Source organism: Erpetoichthys calabaricus, chromosome 8 (genome assembly GCF_900747795.2).
Source record: "Erpetoichthys calabaricus chromosome 8, fErpCal1.3, whole genome shotgun sequence".
In the NCBI taxonomy this organism is placed as follows: Eukaryota; Metazoa; Chordata; class Cladistia; order Polypteriformes; family Polypteridae; genus Erpetoichthys; species Erpetoichthys calabaricus.
In genome coordinates, this window is record NC_041401.2 from 13,095,698 (window position 1) to 13,123,453 (window position 27,756).

Here is a 27,756-nt window from a genome sequence, read left to right on the forward strand (position 1 = left end):
GATATAAAATTACGTATTGCTCTTTTTTCCGCATTCTAATATATAGCAAATAAAAATCGGTTTCTTGGTTTTCTGTTTCTGGTTTCTGTTGGTTCAAACTCTGAATTGGAATGCCATTGTTTAAGGATCCGTGGGAGAGGCGGCTTTTTAGAGTCGGTGCATCGTGTGGGTGCGATTTCAAAGTAAGGAGAATCTGACTGAATGGCGGAGAGTGCAGCTGTTCGAGCTGTCCGTTATTTACAACCTTTACATTTTTAAATAAACCTTCAATCACTAGGCTTCTTCCCTCTGAAGTACACTCGTCCCTTAATTCATTTAGTTAATTCGTGAAACGCTACACCCTCCCAAACACACACAAATAAATAAAAACATAAATTTAAAACATCAAATAAAGTGAAAATAAAAATGGGATCTGCATCGGGGGAAACTGTTGAATTGAAACAATGGTATCTCATGTAGTCAGTAACAATGACCTTATTTCGTTAAATTTACACTTTATTTACAAAAAAAGCTCAACACACTAAAATATAACATTTCATAAAGTATTATAATTATTTTTGGGTGGTTGAATCAATTTAAGCATTTAAAGTTTCATCCATATATTTAATGAATTAACGTACATAAGCGTGAGTAAAGGACATGCTGGCGTAAAATTCTAAAAATGAAAACCTTAAGTTAAAAATAGAAAATAATAATAATTAATTAATTAGATAGATAGATAGATAGATAGATAGATAGATAGATAGATAGATAGATAGATAGATGCGACATAAATAAGCAAATAAATAAAATAAATTAAATAAATAAATAAAACTTTTTATTCTAAATGATTTTATATATTTATATATATTTATATATATATAGATTTCTATATTACCGGACAATTTAAATAAATACGTGTTTTAGAAATGCTTTGTTTAATGTCACATTTTTAAAATTGCTATAGTAATGATTTACAGGTTTTGTTGCCAGAGTTAACCCTTACAAAAAAACTACAGACACCAGCCACTTGAACAACTGCTTTTTAACTATCTTTCACCTATTTCTGCATAATCTCACTAAATAATAGAAATATAATGGAAAGGGAAATTCTTTCATCTGACCAAATGCATGTAGCATCAAAAATCTACAAATGTTCACAGGAATACAATGACAAAGATAAATTAATAAATGGTACAAAAAACGTTGCTTCCCCTTAAAATGATAAGATACATATATTGACTTCAATGTCTTTCATACATTCATAAAAAAACGAAACAACAAAATATATATTTAAAAATTAAGCTCTCTGAAGTTAGACGAAATGCAGACCAAAACATCACTGAATTGAGATGTACTTCTTTTGTTTATAAAAATCCCAGTCTGTCAAGTTATTATTTGTTGCCAGATCTACAGGACTTACCTTTCAATTAAAATGTTATTGTTTTTTATTGTTACATCTTTTGTTGTTTGTTTTTTTTTTTCGTTTTTTTTAGTCCATAATATATGTTGCGCATTGCACTACGTCAGCTTACAAAGACATTCCTTATCTGGCCTCTCTTAGTCTCACAGAGGAATACAGCTGCTGAAAGTAGGGAGTTCGGTATGAATATACACAGCTGGTTTTCATGGAACATCATTATAAAGTACTTCAGACTAGTGAGGTAATAAAAATACAGAAGCCATTACTGTAGTATCTTCGCAGCCCACTAGAGATGCGTCAGTTTGGGTGCTTCCTGTATCCGTCCCTGAGGTGCGTGGTGAGAAGTCAGGTCTGTGTATGTTGGGTGAGGATCGCAAGGTCCGTGGTGATGATTTCCGGGGATCTGAGCAGCGCAGCTGTAGTCCACGCTGCTGGATGAAGGATGGGGGAGATGGCCAAGGTTGAACATTGGACCTGAAGCAGGCATGGAATCAACAAAATTGCTCCCAACATACACAGGGCTGCCTTGTAGATTAGCATTAGCAAATCCGCCATTACCTTGCATAGCATGATGTTCATACTCCGATCCCGGGTACCGTTTTTGTTGCGGCAGACAGCTACCTAGTGGTGCCGTGTAGGCTGCCAAGCCGTATATGTTTTGCTGCGGTTTTGCGAACGAAGTCGGTGAAGGAGCATCGTAGTTAAGACTGTTTACGTTCGAGATCTGGCTGGAATATCCAATGTGATTTGAACCACTTAATGGGGGGCTTCTGTCTGGGGATTGTCCAATGGGAGAATGCATTATACCCTTCGCTTTCTGATCCTTTTTGTATTTCATCCTTCTGTTTTGAAACCAGATCTTTATTTGGCGTTCAGTCAAATTTAAAAGATTGGCCATTTCGACGCGCCGTGGACGACACAGATAGCGGTTAAAGTGAAATTCTTTTTCCAGTTCAACAAGCTGGGCGCTGGTGTACGCAGTGCGGACTCGCTTTGAAGCCGGTCCTGGCGGACTCTTGTCATCACAAGTGTCTCCTGTAAAATAAAAAAATACATTGTTAATAATAATAATAATAATAATAATAATAATAGGAACGGAAAAAAGAAAAAAAAAACATTCGTTTAGACCAAGAATAGATACATTATAATTACTTAGTACTGGGCTCACACTTTATCCTAGTCGACTTGCAAAATTTGAGTTACATTTCCTTACATATCTGTTGTTTTTCCAGTCAGGCAGGTGAAGTGACTTGCACTTGGTCACACATTGTCATCAGCGGGATATGAACCCACAGCCTCAGGGACTGAAGTCCATATCCTTAACTACTACGTTTCTGTAAAAAAAGCCTAATTCCCACCTGGTGGCAAATAAAGATCTATCTATCTATCTATCTATCTATCTATCTATCTATCTATCTATCTATCTATCTATCTATCTATCTATCTATCTATCTATCTATCTATGTACATCAGGTATACATGGAAGGCCTTTTATAGACAGACAGAGAGATTTTTGCTGTTTATGGATAGAAAGGTAGAAAAATGTTTGACTAACTAAGTGCAGGATGGAGCTGTATGGAGAAGGTTATTCAAGCACATCGACCCTACATAAAATGGGGAAAGATGAAGATAGATAGATAGATAGATAGATAGATAGATAGATAGATAGATAGATAGATAGATAGATAGATAGATAGATAGATAGATAGATAGATAGATATTCATTTTAGTATAGTTGGCAGGATAGATAGATAGATAGATAGATAGATAGATAGATAGATAGATAGATAGATAGATAGATAGATAGATAGATAGATAGATAGATAGATAGATAGATAGATAGATAGATAGATAGAATGGAAAACTGTTGTCAAAAAGGGAGTAACTAGTGGCAGATAAATAAATAAAAGAGTTCATTTCTACCTGCATGTTTGAATTATTGTAGATATGCTTGGTGGGATTGACTATAGCTACCCTACAACCTTGTTCAGGATAAGCATATTTGAAAATTGACTTATGGATGGAGGGATGAATGATAAATAGCGGGATCACGGGATTTTAGCACAATGTATCGTCCATTTAATGAAGGCAATTAACCACATTGGCGTCTTTCAAAATAATTTTAATTCAAAAACTCAAAAGGTTTTCTGCATTCCTACAGCAGTAAAAGCTTTCAATGATTACAGTAAATGTACAAGCAAATGAAATGAGGCATGACTTTGAAGTTGGATCATAAATTCGAAATTATTCTTCTTTAATAACTTGGATAGATCGATGTGAATATTTAGATAGAAAGATAAAAGTATCCCTTTATTCTTCATTTATTCACATTTTTATTGAATTCATATTTTTCTGTGAAATATTTAAGCTATTTTTAATTTTGCTATAATGTGTGTGGAATGTTGGGATCAGGCAGGGCCAAGCAAATAAATCCTATAAATGTTGTCAGTCTTCAGGATATATTACCGTTGTATCTAGCACAGCCTGAGCTCCAGACCAAAATATTAAGGCGGAGTGTCCGAAATACAGTTGGGGGATGGGGGGGGAGGTGGCATAAGATTATGTGTAACATGACATGATGAAGTAACTTTATACCTAAGAGTGTGGGTGGCGGGGATTGACATGATATCTGGGGAGGGCTTAGCCCATTTAAATGACCACTTGGAGCCAGGCCTGATCTAGAGTACAGTATTGGTATCCAAAATATATTTGTAATACTTTAAAAGCAAATATCTTAACACATTATTTAATATTGCAAAGCCCTTTATCCAGTGCAGTGTCATAGCAGCCAGATGCGTCAAGTCCATGTCTGAACTTAACCTGCAAGTGACACAAGTCTGTATCAGGGCACATTTACATACACTTCCTCACTTATAGTACATTCTTAAAAATAAAGGTGCCAAAGTGGTTCTTCAGAGCGACGCCATAGAGGAACCATTTCAGGTTCCTAAATGATCTATCCTCATGAAGGTTTCAGAAAGAACCTTTTATTTATTTCGATCCCTAGCAGGTTACATAAATAGCTATAAACAGATGGTAACAGATTTGTGAAGTGTCAGTGTGTCAGGAATTTCTTGCTGCATACAGTTACACAGGCTCAGTTCACATTTCCTTGATCTGTTGTAGCCTGACAAGCATATAGTAAATATTTCTATTTTTCCAAATAGTAGGAACCTTATCCAAGCTCAAAGAACCAATATCATATCCAAAAAACTCTTCACAGAATGCAATGGTTCTTTATCAAGCAATGGTTCTATGAGGAATCACATAACCCAAAGCACCATTAAAGAACCAGTATTTTGAAGAGTGTCATCCAGTTTAGAGTTAAGATTAATGCTAATGTTTACAGGTTAGGGATGTGGATGGAAAACCTGAGTAGCTGCAGAAAACCCAGACAAGCCCTGGGAGAGCACGCAAATCTCATGCACACAGCAATTGCACAGAGAATGGACTCCAGAAATCTGGAAATGTGAAGCAGCACTATAAAGAACTGAACTGCAGTACCCAAATATTAGTTTTTACACTTAATAAAACAGAGAAAACTTTCTAACCGACGCATGTTCAAATAATGGCCAGCTTTAAATCAGAAATATATTAGTGTTCTTTTTGTGTATTGCCTTTACTTTTTGAGCTATATATATATTATACATTTGTGTGTGGAAGTGTGTATGTTTCTATATATTGTCACACGTGCAAGACACAACTGACTGGCTCTGGAAGCACAGGTATGGGGAATGAAGATCAGGTTGCACCATCCGTATCTGAGTCCCTTTTGTTTCCCTCAGCCCAGAAAAACCACTACTATGATGTATGGCAACGTTCCCGGTTTCACAATCCTGCCCCGTGACCAATTTAAGAGATTACGCGAATGGAAGTCTATCATCATTCTCAACCCTGGTTTCATGGAGAGTGTTACCTATGAGAGGGAAGATTCCATGGAGATTTGTACACTTGGACAATTGACCCCTTCTTCTTGTTCTGTTTAGTGCCAGATGCGCTTATTAAATAGAGGTTTCCAAGCACTCCAAACTTCTAACATTACCTCTTGATGATCTCCCCTACAATCTCTATATATATAAAAAATTCCCATGTCTGTTTGTCTGTCTGTATGTCTGTCCACTTTTCAAGAGAGAACTACTTAACAGATTTAGATTGGGGTTTTTTCTATAACTTGCTTGAACATTCGGTTAATTTTGCGACTTCTCTCATTGTGCTTTGCATCATAGTTTGCTTGCGGTACTGATTTATTTGTTCGCATCCGAGAGACACGCAGCGGGGCGAGGGGAGTGGGGATGGGGCCCTCCTCACTCACACGCCAACCTCGAGGCTTCCCTTTATCCGCTTACCTAGTGAACGAGAGGACAACTTAAAGGATTTAGATCGGGTTTTTTTCAATGATTTGCTCAAACATTCCGGTTGATTTTGCGACTTCTCTCATTGTGCTAAGAATCATAGTTCGCTTGCAGGACCGATATTTTCATGCTAATCCAACACAGAGGCTGCGGGAAGTGGGCCCTCAGGAGTGGGGAACCAGGCAGGGCCCTCCTCATTGTCCTGTTTCACTACTACACGGGTGGAGCAGCAGGGGATGTCTAGTATATGTATGAATATATTATAGTATATATATCCAAGTAGTTCATCGTGTGGTGGGTGACAACACGCTACCAGTGCATGCACCTAAACTATTAAATAGGGTTTTCCAAGTGCTTCCAGCTCTTAACATTGTCTTTCCCTGTTACTATATATAACCTAATTATTAGTGCTTACACTGTTTCCTGATTGTACCCCTTGCAATATACTGTATATATTATATAGTCATGCACGTGTGCCCGCTGGAGTAGAGACTCCTCCTCATTTTACCCATTTTACTCATTAAGTGACCAAGCTTCCACTTCCTCAACAAAGCTCCACAAAGACTACATGTTCTAGTACAGAGACCTGTATATATTTCTTACCCAACATATCTATCTATCTATCTATCTATCTATCTATCTATCTATCTATCTATCTATCTATCTATCTATCTATCTATCTATCTGTCATCCAACCCGCTATATACTAACTACAGGGTCATGGAGGTCTGATAGATAGATAGATAGATAGATAGATAGATAGATAGATAGATAGATAGATAGATAGATAGATAGATAGATAGATAGATAGGGGGTGGCACGGTGGCGCAGTAGTAGCGCTGCTGCCTTGCAGTGAGGAGACCAAGGTTAGGAGTTTGCATTTTCTCCCAGCCAACACAGGACGCAAGGCAACAAACCCCAGGCAGGGTGCCAGCCCACCGCAGTGCACACACACACACACACACACAGACACTAGGAACAATTTAGAATCGCCAATGCACCTAACCTGCATGTCTTTGGACTGTGAGAGGAAACCGGAGCACCCGGAGGAAACCCACGCAGACACGGGGAGAACATGCAAACTCCTAACTGCGAGGCAGCAGCGCTACCACTGCGCCACCGTACCGCCCCTATCTATCTATCTATCTATCTATCTATCTATCTATCTATCTATCTATCTATCTATCTATCTATCTATCTCTCTCTCTCTATATATATATATATATAAATATATATATATATATATATATATATATATATATATATATATATATATATATATATATATATTGTTTTCACTGGTAGTATGCAAATTGTTTTGCACCTTTATGTGCTATTTATTTTGCCTGTTTTTCAACCATCATTTTTAAATGTGGTTACCATTTGATTCCCCAACACTTTTTACTTTGATTATTTTCTGTTTTCTGTTCTTTGATTACATGGTGGAGTGGTGGCGCTGAGGCTAGGGATTTGCACTGGCAATCGGAAGATTGCCGGTTCAAATCTTGTAAACGCCAAAAAAGTGACTGAACTCCATTGTGCCCTTGAGCAAGGCCCTTAACCTGCAATTGCTCCGTTCTGGGTATGACGTTAATCTGCATCCAGCCCTGCATGGAGGCCCTCCAACCTGCAGGGAAAACCTGGGGATTGGTGGCAGCCATAAAAAACCTCACATTGGTTCCATTCCATCCATTCCTAGTGTGGTGTTGAGGTGTCACCTGTCGCATGGCTGCACTCGAGTCCTAATCTGGGGATCCTGAGTTGATTTATCATGTGGTGGGTGCGCCAATGCGCTGTATCAGTGTGTGCTCCTAACCTCTTTGATTACAGCACATACATACACACACAAATATATATATAGCATATATGTATATAGCATATATGTATATATGTATATATATATATAGCAAAATGACACCTTTTATTGGCTAACTAAAAAGATTACAATATGCAAGCTTTCGAGGCAACTACATCTTGCCTGAAGAAGGGGCCTGAGTTGCCTCGAAAGCTTGCATATTGTATTCTTTTTAGTTAGCCAATAAAAGGTGTCATTTTGCTTGGCTTTTCTCTCTCTCTATATATATATATAAAACTATGATTCTTAGCATACACAATGAGAGAAGTCGCAAAATCAGCAGGAATGTTTCAGCAAATCATAGAAAAAAAGCAAATCTAAATCCGTTAAGTAGTTCTCATTCGCGAGCTAAACGGATGTAAGATACGCCCTGAGGCTGGTACGTGAGTGAGGAGGGCCCCATCCCCTTTCCCCTCGGCCCGCTGCATGTCTCTCGGATTTGTGCAAATTAATCGGTACTGCAAGCAAACTATGATACATAGCGAGTATATATCCATCCATCCATCCATTATCCAACCTGCTAAATCCGAATACAGGGTCACGGGGGTCTGCTGGAGCCAATCCCAGCCAACACAGGGCACAAGGCAGGGAACCAATCCCGGGCAGGGTGCCAACCCACCGCAGGACACACACAAACACACCCACACACCAAGCACACACTAGGGCCAATTTAGAATCGCCAATCCACCTAACCAGCATGTCTTTGGACTGTGGGAGGAAACCGGAGCGCCCGGAGGAAACCCACGCAGACACGGGGAGAACATGTGTTACGTGTATATCATTTTGGTACAGAAATAAGTTTATTTATGTTGTTAAGAGGCAGATGTTTCATCAATCAAAAAAAAAACAACAAAGTGCAGTCTCCTTTGTTACATTAAGTAAACAAAATGGATCAAATACTGGCAGGTTCTTTTTACAGAGATAAGATTGTATGTCCTATAATGACATATTTTTCTGTTTGGCAAGGCATGATGGTGCAGTGGTAGTGCTGCTGCTTCACAGTGAGGAGACCCGCGTTCACTTCCCGGGACCTCCCTGTGTGGAGTTTGCATGTTCTCCTATTGTCTGTATGGGTTTCCGTGTGGGATGCGGCCCAGACACAGACAGGCAGACACCGATGGTTCAAGCACCAACACACATTTATTCATTATTTACACTATGTACAATTAACACACTCAACCCAGTACTCCCGTAACAGTCACCCACAGTCCAGGCTCTTCACAATGCCTCTCTTTGTGAAGGCCTCCACTCCTCTCCTCCAAGCTCCGTCCTCTTCCACCCAACTCCAGCCATCGAATGGAGGGAGGGGGCCCCTTTTATATTCACCCGGACGTGCTCCAGGTGCCTCCCAATGAACTTCTACCTGCACTCCCTGGTGTGACAGAAGTGCCGGCTGTGCACCCGGAAGCACTCCGGGTGTCCCTGGTCTTCGTCCCCACAGCACTTCCGGGTGTGGCGGAAGTGCTGAGGACCAGGGCTCTCCAGGCATTCAGGCACTGGCGGTGACCACAGGCCCCTATAGGGTTGAGCTTCCAGGCTCCATTCCTGTGGTCCCCATAGCCACCAGGGCGGTCGTCCCCTCGTGGTCCGGAGGAGGCGTAACCCGTCCTTCGGTTCTTCTGGGCATCCCGGCTGGGTACCGCCCCCAGCCGCTCACCACATCCAGTTTCCTCCCACAGTCCAAAGACAGACAGTTTAGGTTGACTGGCCATAACAAACTGGCCTGTGTTTGTGGTTGGGAGGGTGTGTATGTGTGTTTTCACCCTATAATGAACTGGTGCCATGTCTGGGGTTTGTTCCTGCCTTGTTCCCTTATGCTAGCTGGGATGGGCTCCAACAATCCTGTTCATTCATTAGAAAATGACTAACATCTTATATATGTATAGTGAGGATTACTAGGTGTGTAGCATTTGTCCATTTTGCTTTCGAATCCATTCGATAATCAGTTGAATGTGTAAAAACAGAAACAATAAAAGCTTTGGCATTCAGCATATTGTAGCGTGAAACTTTGCTTAGAACTGCAGGGAGCATCGAAGGTAAAGTCAGTCTTTTTAACGGCTGTTGGCGTGAAGGTGGGTGCTATCATGTTTTCAAATGTCAGAAAGCATTTCAGCCAAATAACTGCATCCTTAAGCAATATGTTTTTGCTGTACTTGACTGTCCCTGGGCAGCAGAGTGGCGCAGTGGTAGCGCTGCTGCCTCGCAGTAAGGAGACCTGGGTTCACTTCCCAGGTCTTCCCTGCCTAGAGTTTGCAAGTTCTCCCGGGTCCTCCAGTTTCCTCCCACAGTCCAAAGACATGTACATTAGGTGCATTGGTGACCCTATATTGTCCCTAGTGTGTGTTTGGTGTGTGGGTGTATGTGCCCTGCGGTGGGCTGGCGCCTTTTCCGGAATTTGTTCCTGCCTTGTGCCCTGTGCTGGCTGGGATTGGATCCAGCAGACCCCCATGATCCTGTGTTAGGATATAGTGGGTTGTAAAATGACTGACTGTCTCTTTAAATAATGACAGATTCTTTTACAACAATCGTCTTTTGAGCCTATTTGTGCATGTATATTTCTACAATGTATCATACACTCTGCTTTCAAAAAAATCTATGATTTTATTTTTGTACCATTTACATCCATCAAGATTCTGAACCTGTCAACCACAGTTTGCCATCTGTGATGGCAGGAGTCTTTTCTAGCAGCATTTGGCACAGGGTAGGATCCAAATGGGATACACTACAAAAAAATGCTTATGCAAAAACTAGACAAAAACACTTTAAATGGAAGTTGCTTTTCTTTTATTTAGCAAAACAAATCTGCCAATGGGGTAAGCAAAATTTATCTGACAAGATTTCTTAAAGTAAGCTAAGTAATCGTAAATACAGATTATTTGATATGTCAATAATTCTTACAATAAGGAAAACAAGATTTAATGTCACAATATACAGTCATATGAAAAAGTTTGTGAACCCCTCTCAGTCTGCATAATAATTGACTCTACTTTCAACAAAAAAGATAACAGTGGTACGTCTTTCATTTCCTAGGAACATCTGAGTACTGGGGTGCTTTCCGAACAAAGATTTTTAGTGAAGCAGTATTTAGTTGTATGAAATTAAATCAAATGTGAGAAACTGGCTGTGCAAAAATGTGGGTCCCCTTGTCATTTTGCTGATTTGAATGCCTGTCACTGCTCAATGCTGATTACTTGCAACACCAAATTGGTTGGATTAGCTCGTTAAGCCTTGAACTTGGCAGGCCAAGAAAAATACAGGAGCGGCATATGAACAGGACTGTGAGAATGGTTACAGACAACCCACAGATCCTCTCCAAAGACCTGCAAGAACATCTTGTTGCAGATGGTGTATCTGTACATCGTTCTACAATTCAGCGCAATTTGCAAAACAGAACATCTGTATGGCAGGGTGATGAGAAAGAAGCCCTTTCTGCACTCACACCACAAACAGAGTCGCTTGTTGTATGCAAATACTCACTTAGACAAGCCAGATTCATTTTAGAACAAAGTGCTTTGGACTGATGAGACAAAAATTGAGTTATTTGGTCAGAACAAAAAGCGCTTTGCATGGCGAAAGAAGAACAGTGGTATTCCAAGAAAAACACCTGCTACCTACTGTCAAATTTGGTTGCGGTTCCATCATGCTGTGGGGCTGTGTGGCTAGTTCAGGGACTGGAGCCCTTGTTAAAGTCGAGGGTCGCATGAATTCAACCCAATATCAACAAATTCTTCAGGATAATGTTCAAGCATCAGTCACAAAGTTGAAGTTACCCTGGGGTTGGATATTCAAACAAGACAATGACCCAAAACACAGTTCAAAATCTACAAAGGCCTTCATGCAGAGGAAGAAGTACAATGTTCTGGAATGGCTGTCACAGTCCCCTGACTTGAATATCATCGAAAATCTATGGGATGATTTGAAGCAGGCTGTCCATGCTCTGCAGCCATCAAATTGAACTGAACTGGAGAGATTTTGTATGGAAGAATGGTCAGAAATACCTCCATCCAGAATCCAGACACTCATCAAAGGCTACAGGAGGACAGCGTCTAGAGGCTGTTATATTTGCAAAAGGAGGCTCAACTAAGAATTGATGTCATATCTCTGTTGGGGTGCCCTAATTTATGTACCTGTCTAATTTTGTTATGATTCATATTGCATATTTTCTGTTAATCCAATAAATTTAATGTCACTGCTGAAATCCTACTGTTTCCATAAGGCATGTCATATATTAAAAGGAAGTTGCTAATTTGAAAGCTCAGCCAATGAGAAACAAAAATCCAAAGAATTAAGGGGGGTTCCCAAACTTTTTCATATGACTGTAAATACTTTTCCACTTGCTTAGATTTCATTTTTTTTGCAGTGTACAAGTCGGTCACGAGGCACAGTCACACACACATACACACAAACTGTCAGTTGATCATTCCTAACCTGCATGTTTTTGAATGCGGATACAAATCAGAATACACGTGCACTGCCCCTAAAGACAAAGGAGAAAGTGCAAACACCATATAACTTATTAGCCATGACCACTTCCCAGGTCTCCAATGGTCTTTTCAGCACTGCTAAACATTGTGGCACTAATCTGCACCATGGTGCATCATTGCTTATAGCATGACTCAATATAAACAGCACAACCCTAATAATCATAATACATGATGTTCTCCAAGGAGCAAAACAAAAGACATTCTTGGATTGGCTGATAGTCCATCACAGGATTGAGGGCAAATTAACCTAACACATGCCTGGACAGAAACTTGGGCAATAACAGAGAGGACATGCATTCTCCACACAGACAATGAACAAGTTTCCTGGAGCCTAAACTTGATTAAATACACAAAACACACCTACTTGTCTAGTTCGTGTTGGGACTGGATCCCATCCTGACAATGCTGAACTAATAAGGAGTCTTCAGAGAACTTAACGCACATGATTGTCATAGCACCTGCACTTCCGTACAGGTAATCCCCCTAAAGCTAAGCAAGTATGGACTCGACTAGGAAAAAATATTGGGTTGCTCCTGGAAGAGTGGTTGTTGAAGCCATCCAGGGGCACATCCCCTGTGGTCTGTTTGTGGGTCTCAATGCTCCAGTGCAGTTATGAGGAAACTGTGCTGTAACAATTGGCTACATCCTTTGGATGAAATGTAAAAAAAAAGGTTCTCATTCTCTGCAGTCATAAAAGATCCTTGGATGTGGAGTTTGGTTTAGTGAATTTTAAAATCCCACAACCCCCATCCCAAGGAGTTTGTTTCCTGATGTGTCTTCCATGGCCACATCCATTCTTGACCGCCTAATCATCTCCTTTCCCTTTTTGGCTAACTCTCTCACCCCTTCACCACCTAATACCTAATGTGTGGTGAGTTTACTGGAGTTCGAATGGCTGCCGTTCACATCATTCAGGTGATTGCTGCACATTGGTGGTGGTCGAAATGGTTCTCCACTGCACTTTGAGTAGGTTAGAAAAGTGCTATAAAAATGTAATTAAATTTTGTTATTTTATTTGGGAAGGGTAGACTTAAGGAAAGCCAGAGAATCTAAAGGAAGAGCTATGCAGACATAGAGGAAAATTATTCACTTCACATAGACAGTGAATAGGCGCAGGATTTAAACCCCAGATGCTGGACCCATGAGATGTAAGTGCCAAACACTGTGCCACTGTGTTGCAACGTAGTACAGTATGGTAGTTTAAAACAAAAATCAAAAGGAGCTCAAAGTCTTATTCAAGTAAAGTGTTACTTTAATTCAAAGTGAAATCAAGTAATTCACATCAGAATTGCCGTGTAAACTCACATAGATTGCTGCTCTCTAGGAGGCCTGCTGATCCCCATCCTAATCTGCTTCATCAAAAAGCTAGGAGGAAGTTTTAAGATGAGGTTCCTCCATTCTTCTATCCATTCATCCATCCATCCACCTCTGTTCTACACCTTCTTTTTCCAATTCAGGGTAAAAGGAATATCTATAACATACTGTAAACCTATTTTCTGTCATCACTTTTACTGTTACAGGACCAGGATGAGCCAGAGTTTTTCCTAGCAAAAATAAGCACAAGGCAGGAAACAAGTCTAGATGGGATGTCACACAGTGGTCCACACTCACTTGTTCAGTAAAGATTAAGGATTGCCAGTCAACTTAACATGCACATTTTTTTAGGCTTTGGGAGGAAAAGCAGTGTACCTAGAAGATCTCACATAGGCAAGGTGACATTTCCTTGACTTGGTTGTTTGTTCCAGACATTAACAACTTTTTAGGTAAAGAAGGGCTTCCTCACTTCAGCCCTAAATGCGCTTCCCCATATTTTCCATTGGTATCCTCAAATATGTGATTCACTATTAAGGTGAAAGAATTCTGCTGGATCAACTTTATCAATGCCTTTAAGCATTTTGAAGATCTGGACACAGACAAATAACAAACGTGGGATTCGGACCAAGGACATTGAATTGACTGAATGAGACCACAAAAATCAGTCAGGCACAGGACTTAAAACTTGGAGCGCCATGAGACAGCAGTACTAACCACATCAGCACCAACCTAAACTCTATAACTTGTCTATTTATATACGTATACACATATTAACTAAAAAATATGCATTTTAATCATAGACATAACCATATGCATATACACACACAGAATGCATGTTCCAATATAGAAACCTGTATATATTGCTTAACCAACATACCTATATGTACAGTATCTATCTATCTATCTATCTATCTATCTATCTATCTATCTATCTATCTATCTATCTATCTATCTATCTATCTATCTATCATGTAGTGCCTTTCATATCTATCTATCTATCTATCTATCTATCTATCTATCTATCTATCTATCTATCTATCTATCTATCTATCTATCTATCTATCTATCTATCTATCTATCTATCTATCTATCATGTAGTGACTTTCATATCTATCTATCTATCTATCTATCTATCTATCTATCTATCTATCTATCTATCTATCTATCTATCTATCTATGTTTTATATAGTGCATTTCAAATATATTATGTTGGACAAAAGTAGTTTTCCAGTTGAGTGTACATGAGGCCGGTAATTTGAGTTCTTACAAGATTTTACCTAAGTGCTGTGTGCCATTATGACACTCTTTTGAGTTGATAAAGTTATTGTAATAATCACAACCTGTATATCTTTTTTCCATACAAACAACTGCAAACTTACTTTTGTCCATCCCTTATATATATATATATATATATATATATATATATATGTGTGTGTGTGTGTGTGTGCATATGTATATAGTGTGTGTGTCTGTCTATGTACTGTATACACATATCAGTCCTACTTAATCTGATTCAGAGTTGCAGTGTTCCAGAACCTGTAAAAGCAAATGCTGGGCTAAAGGCATTAGCCAACTCTTTCCAACATGCCAGTCCATTACAGAGCTCATTTATACTCACACTGGGACAATTTAGAAATGTTAATTAGCCCTGCCTGCACATCTTTGGTTCATAGACCCACAGAGACTCAGGGAGTTTGTGAAGACTCAACGCAGACAATGACCAGTGCAACATTTGAACCTTGAATGCTGAATGTGATTACCTCTCTGCTACTATTTTATTTATGGAGCCTTTTTATGGATCTAAATAAATAAAGGTTCTTTCTGGAACCTTCTTTTGGATAGTTCTTTTGGGAAACAAAAATTGTTCCCCTATGGTACTGTTCTGAAGGTCCACTTTGGCACCTATATTTTTAAGAGTGTAGGTCCAATAAAATAAAGTTTTATCTTTCTAATAGTGAACCTGTAGAGCATTGAATGAAGTTGACCCATTTAGTATGCGGACTCATCTTCCACTCCTTGTAGGAATATTCTCTGCTCCCATCTGCATTGATTTCTGCCTTGTTATCCTCGAGAACAAATTTAGGTTACCTGTCCATTCAGAAGATGGATGGCCATTCACTACTAAAAATCTATCTATCTATCTATCTATCTATCTATCTATCTATCTATCTATCTATCTATCTATCTATCTATCTATCTATCTATCTATCTATCTATCTATCTATCTATCTATCTATCTATCTATCTATCTATCTATCTATCTATCTATCTATCTATCTATCTATTATACAGTGCCCTTCATATATAGGTCTCTTTTACAAAATGCCTGTCACATCTATATATCCATGTATAGAAATACAGAATCACATATACTGGTATACTGATTATTTGAAGAAGACTTTAAATTGATATTTATACTTAATATAGCAGTAATAATAATTTTAAGACTAAATATGGCATTTTCTAACCTGCTTAATCCAGTCAAGGATCACAGTTGGGTGGGGTGGGTTGGTTTGTGGGGAGGGGAGGCTGGAGCCCATCCCAGCTAGCAAAGGGTGCAAGGCAAGAACAAACCCAAGACAGGGCACCAGTCCATTGCAAGGTGATCACACACACACACACTAAACACACACTAGGGGCATTTTAGGATCACCAATCCATCTAACTTGCATGTCTTTGAACTGTGGAAGTAAACCCTTACAGATACGGGGAGAACATGCAAACTCCACACAGGGAGAACCCTGGAAACAAACCCTGGCATCCTTACTGTGAAACAGTAGTGTTACCACTGTGCCACTGTGCCACCCACTTCAAGACAAGTGACAGTCTAAAATCCGCCTATTCTGAACATTTTTGGGATGCATCAGGTACAAATTCCTTTTACCAAATTACAGGTTCCCTACATTCTGACATGGGATCATAAAGGCCTCAGTCACTTGGACGTCAACTTTTATAGTGCAAAGTTTAATTTTTGTCTGTTCATTAAAAGTAGATATTAAGATGCTTGATTATTCCTAGTACAGAAAATGAGGCTTTGCTCATATCACAAATTGTGGTATTTTTATGTAAAATTCTCAGTTAACTGTATGCCTGTAATTCGTCTTTCTTGCCGTTTCTCTAAGCAGATCATTTGTGAACTAGTTTGCAAAGTAAGAAAACAAATCCTGTGTTTTTATTAATGATTATAGCCTTTGGTGGGCAATATTTACATATTTTCCCTCCTAATTGAGGAATGACCTTTATATGTAATAACTTGCCCGCCTTGTTATAGCACACCAATGACAATTAATGCATCCCCGAGGAAACACTGAATAAATTACACATTTTCTGTCAGAGATAAGCCAACACCTTTGTCCCCTGCATTACTGGTATAGTCTGAATGCTCACTCCGTAACACATCTCTATGGTTTATGGCTCGGTGGTCTCAATAATGCATGACCCTTTTTTAGAAAGTCATTAAGCCCTACAACAGTAAAAGTCATCATGAGAAATGAATAGTTGAACTCAGTACCTGAAGTTGTGCAATTGCTCTTCTGTTTCGCGTTCTGCCGTGTCTCTTTCATCCATGGGAATATCTGCTTAGTAATAACTGACGAGACGGGATTAGAAGAAGTGCCTGATGATGACTTTTTTTTTCTGCGAGGAGGAGCTGTTTGAGTTTGGCGGTGATGCTGGTAGTGGGGGTGCCTGTTGTTCGTTTATACTGCTGGTTTGGCTGCTACTTTGGCTGCCACTTGTTCGCATGCAGCTGCCATTCATTTCACCAGTTTTGTGATTTGGGGGTCTGATGGCGGGTGTTTGTATTGTACAAACTGAGCCTTGGAAATCATTTTCGATGTTAGAAGGAGGGTATGGCTGATGATTAGTGCTGTAGCCATACGTATCGGTTTTCGGATATGAGTAACCTCCAAACAGTCCGGCATTGTCAAAGTAAGCAGCTTTCTGCATGTTGGCTATTACAGCTCTGGGGTTTTGGAGTTCTGGCCCAGAAGCATTGACTGGTTATGTCACGTGGGGTGAATCTTCCACTCTTTGTTGCTTTTCAAATCTGAAAAAAAAAGGAAAAGCACGTAAACATTATTTTCAAATCCTCTGAAGCTATAATGATGAACTCCTGAATGGGGTGCCACGGGGCACACTCATACACACCGGGCTAAGTTAGATTCATCAAGTATCATAAAGTAATATTCTTGGGATGTGGGAAAAAAATACAACCTGGAGAAAAATCCACAAGGACCCTAGGAGAAAATGGAAGATCCACACAGACAGTGACTAGGCCAGAATTTGTACCCATGACTCTGGAGCAGTGAGGCTGTAGAACTAATCACTGCACTACGGTTCACCCTTTTTGTTTTAGTAAGTTAACAATCCAGTTTTGGGGCTTGGAGAAACCAGAAGCCTATCCCAGCAGCATTCAGTAGACAGCTGGAATCACCACTGGATGGAGTACCAGTGACCTTAAATTGCAATAAAAGAATAATCGACGTAAAAATGATTTTCTTTTTATTAATTATTTACCCCATTTGCTTTGTATTGAGGAACAAGGAAGAGTTTTAATCTCATGTGTTCAAAGAAAATGAAGATAACAAAATTTCTGACAGAATACGCATCTATGGTGACCAAACCTTGACTAAGAGCAAAACAATTTTATTCTTTAGTGAACTAGGACCTATCCCAGTAACTGGCTCAAGGGTACATTGCACCCCTAGGCAGTGTTGGTTGCAAGCGCCCAAAAACAGACATCCAAAAGAGTCCCTGTGTAGATCTGCATGTTTGGATCTGTAACTGAAACTGGTGAAGGAGGAGTGGAGATCAGCGCCCTCATAAATGAATATGAAATTGACGAGCAGAAGTGGGGGGCCCTTTCAAGATTGGCATCCTCACAGATGAATATGAAATCATCGAGCGGGGAGACCCTTTGGAGAGTGACACCCTCACAAATGAATATGATATTGACTAGTGGGGAGTGACCCCTTTGTGCCCTGGCAAATGAATATGAAATTGCAAGGGAGATCCCTTTGAAGTTCAGCACCCATGCCAATGAATATTAAATCAATGAGTTTGGGTTCCCCTTGGAGACTGGCACCCTCAGAAATGAATAAGAAATTGGCGAGTGTGGGAAAGTGTTTGGGAGTTCGGAGCCCTCACAAATTAATATAAAATCAACATGTGGAGGGGTCCCCTTGGAGATCGGTGCCCTCGTAATCACATTTGAAATTGACAAGTACTCATCTCAAGACCTGGGTGGGGGCTCAAGGCACCCCAAGGGCATGGCTCCCTTTAGGTCAGGCCTGCCATCAGAATTGGGCAGAATGTTGATACCATCATATTTGGACAGAGTGTCAGTGTCTGACCCTGAATTGTATTTAAAGATTACTTTGTCTAAAAATGATGGTTACCTACCCCCAGGGCCGGATTTTCCTATAGGCTAACTAGGCTTCAGCCTAGGGCCTCAAGATCAAGAGGGGCCTACATTCAAATTGTAAGCAAAATTTTATTATCTCTCATGTAATTTACAAACTTAAAAATGGAAGGTGAAAGGGCCTCATAAGTGGAATAGCCTAGGGCCTCTTTTCATATAAATCCGGCCCTGCCTACCCCCTACAGTTTGCAATGATTGCCGAAAAAAGTTTTAATTTCATGTTTTAATGGAGAATGGAGATAACAAACCTTCTGATAGAATGAGCATCAAGTCATTCCAATGCATGCATTTTTCTTCAAATGAATACTTCCAGAAAAATGGGAGCAGTACACACAGCGGAAATGCGTTTACATAGGACGATACTTTTCAATTGAGGATCTGTCTCGTTCCCATCTGAACTTGTTATCTCTGTGTGCACTGCTCTGACTTTCCGGACTTATTTATTCACCATATTTTAACAAAAAAAGGCATGTGTTTTGCTCATTGTCAGCATACAACTGGTTGACTTGAGATACTGGGATTTTTTTTCATGGACAGTTTTTCATTGTTTGCTGTAAACCAGCATTGGTCACCATAGATGTCTGTTCTACCAGAAACTTTGCTATCTCCATTCTCTATGTACATATAACATTAACATTTTTGTTCACTACAAACTACAAGGTGTTAGTAACATATACAAAGAATGTTATTTTTGGGTGGAGTATTCTTTTAATTCAATTCAAGGTCATGTAATGGCATTCCGTCAAGAGATTGTTCCAGTCTTTTACCTAATGCTGCTGGGATAGGCTATGGTGTCCGAAATCAGTGCTTGAAGTGGAACCAAATTACTGGCAGTATTCTGTTTAAAGTAATATACCAGCATGCAATTGAAGTTTCTTTGCTGTAGTCAGTTGTTGCACACCATAGATGTCTGTTCTATCAGAAACATTGCTATCTCCATCTTCTATGAACACATGAGTCTACAATCTTTTTCAGCCATCAAACTACATGGGGTAAGTAACATATAAAAATATTATTGTTGGGTAGAGTCTTCTGTTAAGTGGGTTTGACAATGTTATGAAATGTTATATCAAGATGATGTTACAAAGTAGTAATTATTGTATTAAAACAAAGATGCCGATGCAATGGCGTAGTGCTTAGCACTGAAGTATCACCACCTCAAAGTCCTGGGTTTGAATGTGGTGTGTCGTTTCACTATCTATGTAGCGTTTACATGATCTCCTTCTGTTGGTGTTGGTTTTTCTCCAGGCACTCCAGTCTTCCTTCCACATCTAAGACACATGTGTGTATTACGCTGATTGGCCATTAACAGTTAGCCAATGTGGGCATTTGGGTGAGCCTGGACTGGAATGCCATCCACAGTTTATTCTTGCCTCAATCCCAGTACTACCAATATAGGATCTGAACCCCTGCCACCCTTAATTGGTTTGTTATGTTAGTAAATTAAAGAGGGCGGCATAATGGAGATGTTGTTAGTACTGTGGCCTCACAGATGTAGAATACGGAGCAAGAATATCAGCCTGATTACATTGTCTTTGAAGTTTATGTTCTACACTCTTAAAAATAACAGTGTCAGAGCAGTTCTTCAGAGCAATGCCATAGGGAATCTATTTTTGGTTTCCAAAAGAACTATCCGCATGAAGTTTCCAAAAAGAACCCCTTATTTAGATCCGTAGCAGACTCCATAAATAGTCCTAAACAGATGATAACAGATTTATGAAATACCACACGTTTTTTAAAAGGACACTCACTGCATACGATCACACAGGCTAAGTTCCTGTGTTCTTGATATGTCAATATCCTGCTTGGTTGCCTTCTATAAATAGAAGATTTCTGTTTGGTCCACATATTAGGAACTCCTTCAAAGCCAAAAAGAACTAATTTTATAGACAAAGAAGCCTACCCAGAATGAAATGGTTCTTTGCCAAGAAATAGTCCTAACACAACCCACTATGCAATTACACCCTTAAAAGTAAAGGTGCCAGAGTGGATCCACTGAGCAATGCCATAGAGGAACCATTTTTGGTTCCCAAAAGAGCCATCCACATGATGGTTCCAGAAAGAACCTTTATTTATTTAGATCCATAACAGGGTCCACATACTGTAGTTAGTAACCATGAGCAGATGATTTGTGAAAGACCAATGTGTTCCTTCATGTGGTGCTTCATACAATAACAAAGGCTAAGTTCATTTTTTTTTAATCTATTAGTGTCCTGCTAGGTAGCCTACCATAAATTAAATATTTCAGGGTTTTTTTTCTGCATATGCGGAAATTTTTCAAAGAAAGAACTTCATATTCAAAGAACCCTCCCCAGTAGTGTAGGATCTGCACTCTTAAAAATAAAGGAGCCAGAGTGGTTCTTCAATGCGATGACATATGAGAACCATTTCTGGTACCAAAAAGACCCATCCACAAGAATGTTCCAGAAAGAACTTTATTTATCTACTGTAAATAACCATGAACAGATGGGAAGAGACGAGTAACACAGGGTGAGTCCAGGTTTTACCTAACCTGTTAGTTTCCTGCTAGATAGTCTGCCATAAATGATAGATTTCAGGTTTCTTCTACATATTAAGACATTTTTCAAAGAACAAACAACCAACTTCCTATGTGGCAATCCCATCCCAGAATGAAATAGTGCTTGGTCCAAGCAATAGTTTTATAAGGAACCATACAATCCAGAAAAGGACCATAAAATGCCACTAAAGAACCTGATTAAAGAGTGTGCTCAGGTTAAGTTAAGTAGTAACTCAGGTTAAGTTGTGCCGAGTGTGTCTTGTGGAAAACTGGCATTCCTCCATCTAGTGTTTGCTCTCTGCCTTGTTCTCAGTACTCTTCAGGACAGACTCCTGTCCCCCGCAACCCTGAACTCGATTAAGCAGGTTCATGACTGATGGAGGGAGCAGAGAAGACTGTGCTGGGACTTAATCCAGGTCATCAAAACACTCAAAATCATTGATAAAGTAGATCCAGTAGAATTCTAATAGCTGAACGGCGAATCACGTCCTCAAAGGACACTAGTGGAAATTAAGAGGAAGTGCATTAAGGACTGAAACCAGAAAGCACTTCTTTAAATCTCGTTGTATTGTTCTCAATCTTCTTCTTCTTCTTTCGGCTGCTCCCGTTAGGGGTTGCCACAGTGGATCATCATTTTCCATATCCTCGTCATCTTGCTCTGTCACACCTATCACCTGCATGTCCTCTCTCATTTCATCCATAAACCTTCTCTTAGGCCTTCCTCTTCTCCTCTTGCCTGGCAGCTCTATTCTTAACATCCTTCTCCCAATATACTCAGCATCTCTTCTCTGCACATGTCCAAACCAACACAATCTTGGCTCTCTGACTTTGTCTCCCAACTTGAGCTGACCTTCTAATGTCCTCATTTCTAATCCTGTCCATCCTCGTCACACCCAATGCAAATCTTAGCATCTTTAACTCTGCCACCTCCAGCTCTGTCTCCAGCTTTCTGGTCAGTGCCACCGTCTCCAATCCATATATCATGGCTGGTCTCACAACCGTCCTATAGACCTTTCCTTTCACTCTTGCTGATACCCGTCTGTCACAAATTACTCCTGACACTCTTCTCCACCCATTCCACCCTGCCTGCACTCTCTTTTTCACCTCTCTTCCACAATCCCCATTACTCTGTACTGTTGATCCCAAGTATTTAAACTCATCCACCTTCACCAACTCTACTCCCTGCATCCTCACCATTCCACTGACCTCCCTCTCATTCACACACATGAATTATGTCTTGGTGGTCCTATGGACCTTCCTTCCACAGCATCTCTCCTCTGCACATGTCCAAACCAACACAATCTCGCCTCTCTGACTTTGTCTCCCAACCATCCACCTTGAGCTGACCCTCTAATATCCTCATTTCTAATCCTGTCCATCCTCCTCACACCCAAGGCATCAATGCAATGACAATAAAAGATATTCTGTTCTGATCAAAGATCTGTGAGAATCTGGAGCAAAACTACAGAGACATGGAGCTAAAGAAGAAACCTTGACAACCTCTTAGAAGATCTAGATTAGATATGAGAACAGCTTTGCTATTAGTTAAACAAACAAGCAACAAATGAGCTGAATGGTCTCCTCACCTATGGTAAATTTCTTATATTCTTTGTATGTTTTTATGGATGCATAGTTTGATAGATTCTATGAACAAAAGCAAAAGCTGTTCAGGTGATTTTCAGTATTAAGGCCTGAATGTTGAATCATTTAATACAAAAAACAAAAATTCAACTCTATCCATCCATCCATCCATTTTCCAACCCGTTGAATCCGAACACAGGGTCACGGGGGTCTGCTGGAGCCAATCCCAGCCAACACAGGGCACAAGGCAGGAACCAATCCCGGGCAGGGTGCCAACCCACCGCAGGACACACACAAACACTCCCACACACCAAGCACACACTAGGGCCAATTTAGAATCGCCAATCCACCTAACCTGCATGTCTTTGGACTGTGGGAGGAAACCGGAGCACCCGGAGGAAACCCATGCAGACATGGGGAGAACATGCAAACTCCATGCAGGGAGGACTCGGGAAGCGAGCCCAGGTCCCCAGGTCTCCCAACTGCGAGGCAGCAGCGCTACCCACTGCACCACCGTGCCGCCCTCAACTATATATATCCATCCATTTTCCAACCCGCTGAATCCGAACACAGGGTCACGGGGGGTCTGCTGGAGCCAATCCCAGCCAACACAGGGCACAAGGCAGGAACCAATCCCGGGCAGGGTGCCAACCCACCGCAGGACACACACAAACACACCCACACACCAAGCACACACTAGGGCCAATTTAGAATCGCCAATCCACCTAATATATATATATATATATTTATATACACACATACATACACACACTTATTCCTGTTCACTTTTATAGGGATCCAAGGAAAAAAGCAGGAACCAGCCCTGGATCAGATGCTGATTTTACAAATCAGACACCCACAACCAATCAGCCTTATTGACCCAATTTAAAGCTATATCATTGCCAAAGCTTAAATTTCACTTTATAGGAGGAAATTATTATTATTGTTAGGCTGATACCTTTTTCCAAAGTTTGACACTTATTATTAGCTCCATTTCTTTTGTTTTAGGAGCACAGGCAGGCGAAGTGAGTTGCTCACGTTCACACATAGCAAGTAATGGGATCTGAATGCACAACTTCAGGGTTTGAAGTTTAAAGCCGTGACCACTATGCCACACTGAAAAAATATGATTTTACTTATCACTGTACAAGGCCTGTATGATTAGGTCTATCCTAATTGTACTGAATCTCGCATGGTAACACATGAGCTTAATACTGCATTCCTTTTGACAGCTTGATTTTCCTAAGAAATTCACAAATTTATGAAAATATCATTTAACGTGAAGTGCATTCTGCTAGTATGCTGTGTTGTATTGTGTATTATTCAATTGATCAGCTAAAGAGAGTCTTTACAATGAGCAGGAATCCAATGTCATCTAATGATATGTAGAAATGGTGGAATAACTAATGGTCAGTCAAAGGCTGGAAACAGCAGGGTCAGCTTATATTTTTAATTTCTCCTTTTTTCTATTAAATGAAATATATATATAATTATTTGGACTATATATATGAATATTTTTTTGTTTTTTTACAAGTGATACAAAACACTTTGAAAGGCGCCATCGACATACTTTCAAGCTATTACGGTATAATAAACGTGATTCTTAAGGATTTCTTTGAGTTTTCCTATAGTTACAAAAGAAATAACTTTTCTATTTTGTTTAAATAATCAATGAATCAGTAATCTTTAACTTGGCATGTGTTTCTCTAATCGGTTCTCACAAGCTTCTTTCTTTTATGTACTTTCAATGGATAGAAACAAATTAGTTAAACTTTAACTTGAGCCCATTAACTATTCTTTGTTTGAAGACACCCAGCAAAATGCCTGAATCAGCAGCTTGAAGCTCCAGAAGCTTCTTTATTTCTCTGATAGGCTGGGGGCCTACACAGTGAATATCACAAATAAGCCTGGAGAAAAATATTGTTTAAAAAAAAAAAAAAAACACTTTTATTTTTATTTCCTTTCAGGCTTTCATGGATAATGGAATTTTAAAAAATTAATTCACCATTACAGCTTTCATTTACTATTTTTAAATATTTTCAAATGATTCAATGCTATATATGTCACATCATATTATTAAAATATAAATTTTATATTTTTTCAAAGTAAAGCAGTGGGTTAGCAACGTCCCTGCCTATTTGCGACAAACATAGCTAGTAAAAAAGTCTTTTTATTTAAAGATTTCAGACTCTAATATCTACAAATATTAAACATGAAATGAGACCACGGATGGTTCTAAAACAGAAAAAAGAAAATGCAAATGTATTTTATAATTAAATGTGGGCATCTGTCTGAACTTTGTTTGAACTTTAAAAAACAACGGCAGACTATAAATCACTTAGACAATAGTCAACTGTTTCTGGGACCCTGTTTTTTCAGATCTCTCCCAACACAAATAAACATATATAATATTACATGCACTGTTTCTGCGGTGTCAACCAGAGCTTATTTCCTAATCACAAGGCCTACCCTCGATATTTTGTTTGGAACTCTTTTTAAAACTAGCACTCTGGGCTAAAAAGTGTCACTTTGGTCCTAATTTTCAACGTTTCTCTATAAAAATGGCAAGCTTCAAGCAAACAAAGTGTAGCTCATGGAGTGGGGTACTGCAAAAGGAACAAAGTGTAGTAGCTGAATATAAAACCCAAAATTCATTTTTATGCATTGAATTGTGAGCTGCCCAAAGTTTCGATTTATATTCTTAAAAAAAATTAAGTCTATTTCGAGCATGAGCGATGGCTTTGAAGAGTGGCTTAGCTGAATACAGTAGGCTACTTTATTCCGGTCTCAGGTCCTTCCTTGCAGCGCATATCAATGCACCTGTCATTGTGGGCTGCGGTAAAATTTATGACTGCTAGTGTTATGGTCATAAACGCTTCACTAACGAATGAAAAGAAAAACACTTCCCAAGACTTGTTACCTTCAGAAGTGTAAAGCAGGCAACGCGTAGGAGGAAGGCCGGCAAAAGAATCCCCTACTCCGCAAGTTCTCATTGACCAGCCTGGAAGGAAACTTTATATATAAAGCTCACGAAGACCGACTCGTAACACAATGTGTAATTTCGTTTCGCCCTGCTTATGTCTCTGGCTGCTCACATCTCGAAAAACGGGAGATTTATTTATCTTTTATACGGTGTCCTGTAATGGATTATCTGTATGGTGGATAAGAAACGCTTTTTCGGGATCGAAGATGGCGACGCCTTACTTTCCAAGTAAACTGTAGTCTATGAGACTAAGGCACTCTGGCAAGTTCTTCATATCTGCGGAGAATTAAGAAATATTTATTCCGAATTTTCCTTTATTTTCTTTCCTTTTATTTCTTTAATCGAACGATTTTATATGTGACCGTTAATGCAATATGTATGTATGTATGTATGTATGTATGTATGTATGTATGTATGTATGTATATATATATAGAGAGAGAGAGAGAGATTTTTTTTTCAAGGATGTCCTATATGTAAACGTGGTAAAACATTAATGAAACTAACCTTAAAATGGTGTTTCTACGTCAACTAATATTCTCGTGTGCTTTCTGGATATTTTAGAAATCTTATAAGCTTAAACGAACATCTCTATTTGGCATGCGAGGTCATTATTATTATTATTATTATTATTATTATTATTATGGATATCATTTTAACAGTATTTCGGAAGTCAGCAGCTAAGCACATGTGTAGTAATGCAAAAATAAAAGCAATAAAATGCAAGCTTGGCATGATTCCTGGAAATGGGAAGCGGCTGAAGAAAATAAACACACAGCAAGTGATGAACCTCACGAGAGGAAGCAAAAATCGAAATGAAATTCTGGAGACTCCAGGAGCCGCCCGAAGAGCCGTTTGTTGTGCCAAGTGGACGGGGTAACGCCAATTGGGATTATCTGCGCTCTTCAGATGTGATGTTTTCGACCATTTAACCAAAAAAAAAAGCCCATTTGGATCCTTTACCTCTTCTCAAACTCACCGAATACATTTTGCTCCAATTCTGAGGCTATAACATTAAACAAATTTTAATTTTAAATGGCTAAATCATTGTCTTCTGTAGAATTATGTTTCGTTCTATTGTTTTTCCATTACCGAAATTAATATATAACATGATCTGTGTATGTCTTATTTTTGCAATAATTTAAATAATAATAACAAAAATAAAAACTTACCACAATAGCATATGTTTGGTGAGGCTTTTACTCTTTCCTTTACGCTGTTTACATTACTTGGAGCGGTACAACTTAAGCCTGTAAAATAAGAAAAGAGAGAAATGGGAAGACATTATCGGCAAATCAAAGCAGCCATGCACAAAGGGCTTGTTTGTTAATTGAATTTGGGTGGACTTGTAACTTTTAACTTTTCTTCTCTTTTATACCATGTGCTCCTCTTAACCTCATTTTGTGGTTTAAGCTGACAGTGGCCTAGCAAATGGAACCCTTCTTAAGAAATTTCAGAAATTTTCACCTTCTTATGTAAAAAATGAGAATTAAACATACATAGCTACTCTAAGCTGGAAAACAAAAAACCCAAACGGGCTCTACTTCAAGTAGTTTAGTGCTGATTTGCATATGCATACTCTCAAATTATGTCATCTATCTATCTATCTATCTATCTATCTATCTATCTATCTATCTATCTATCTATCTATCTATCTATCTATCTATATTTGGGGCCTACAGAACCTGTTTATTATTTTAATAGCATATTTCTTTTTTTAGTTTCATCTTTTAAGTACTGACTTTAATATCTGTCTGTCTATCTTATTAGAGACTTTTGTATCGCTCTGTCTGTATATTTATGTATACATATTTCCTTATCTATTTATTTGTGCATTCATCTCTCAG

The 27,756-nt window shown here is 39.2% G+C and overlaps 1 protein-coding gene across 1 annotated transcript; it reads right to left on the reverse strand.

Annotated features, from left to right (window-relative positions):
• Positions 1–1,417: 1,417 nt before the first annotated feature.
• hoxd3a (homeobox D3a) lies at positions 1,418–27,159 on the reverse strand. The gene is given in 4 exon segments (XM_028806241.2): positions 1,418–2,437; positions 16,919–17,042; positions 17,044–17,455; positions 27,082–27,159. Coding segments are annotated over 3 exon segments (1,185 nt in total). The 5' UTR covers positions 17,356–17,455; positions 27,082–27,159; the 3' UTR covers positions 1,418–1,688.
• Between the last annotated feature and the right edge of the window lie 597 nt (positions 27,160–27,756).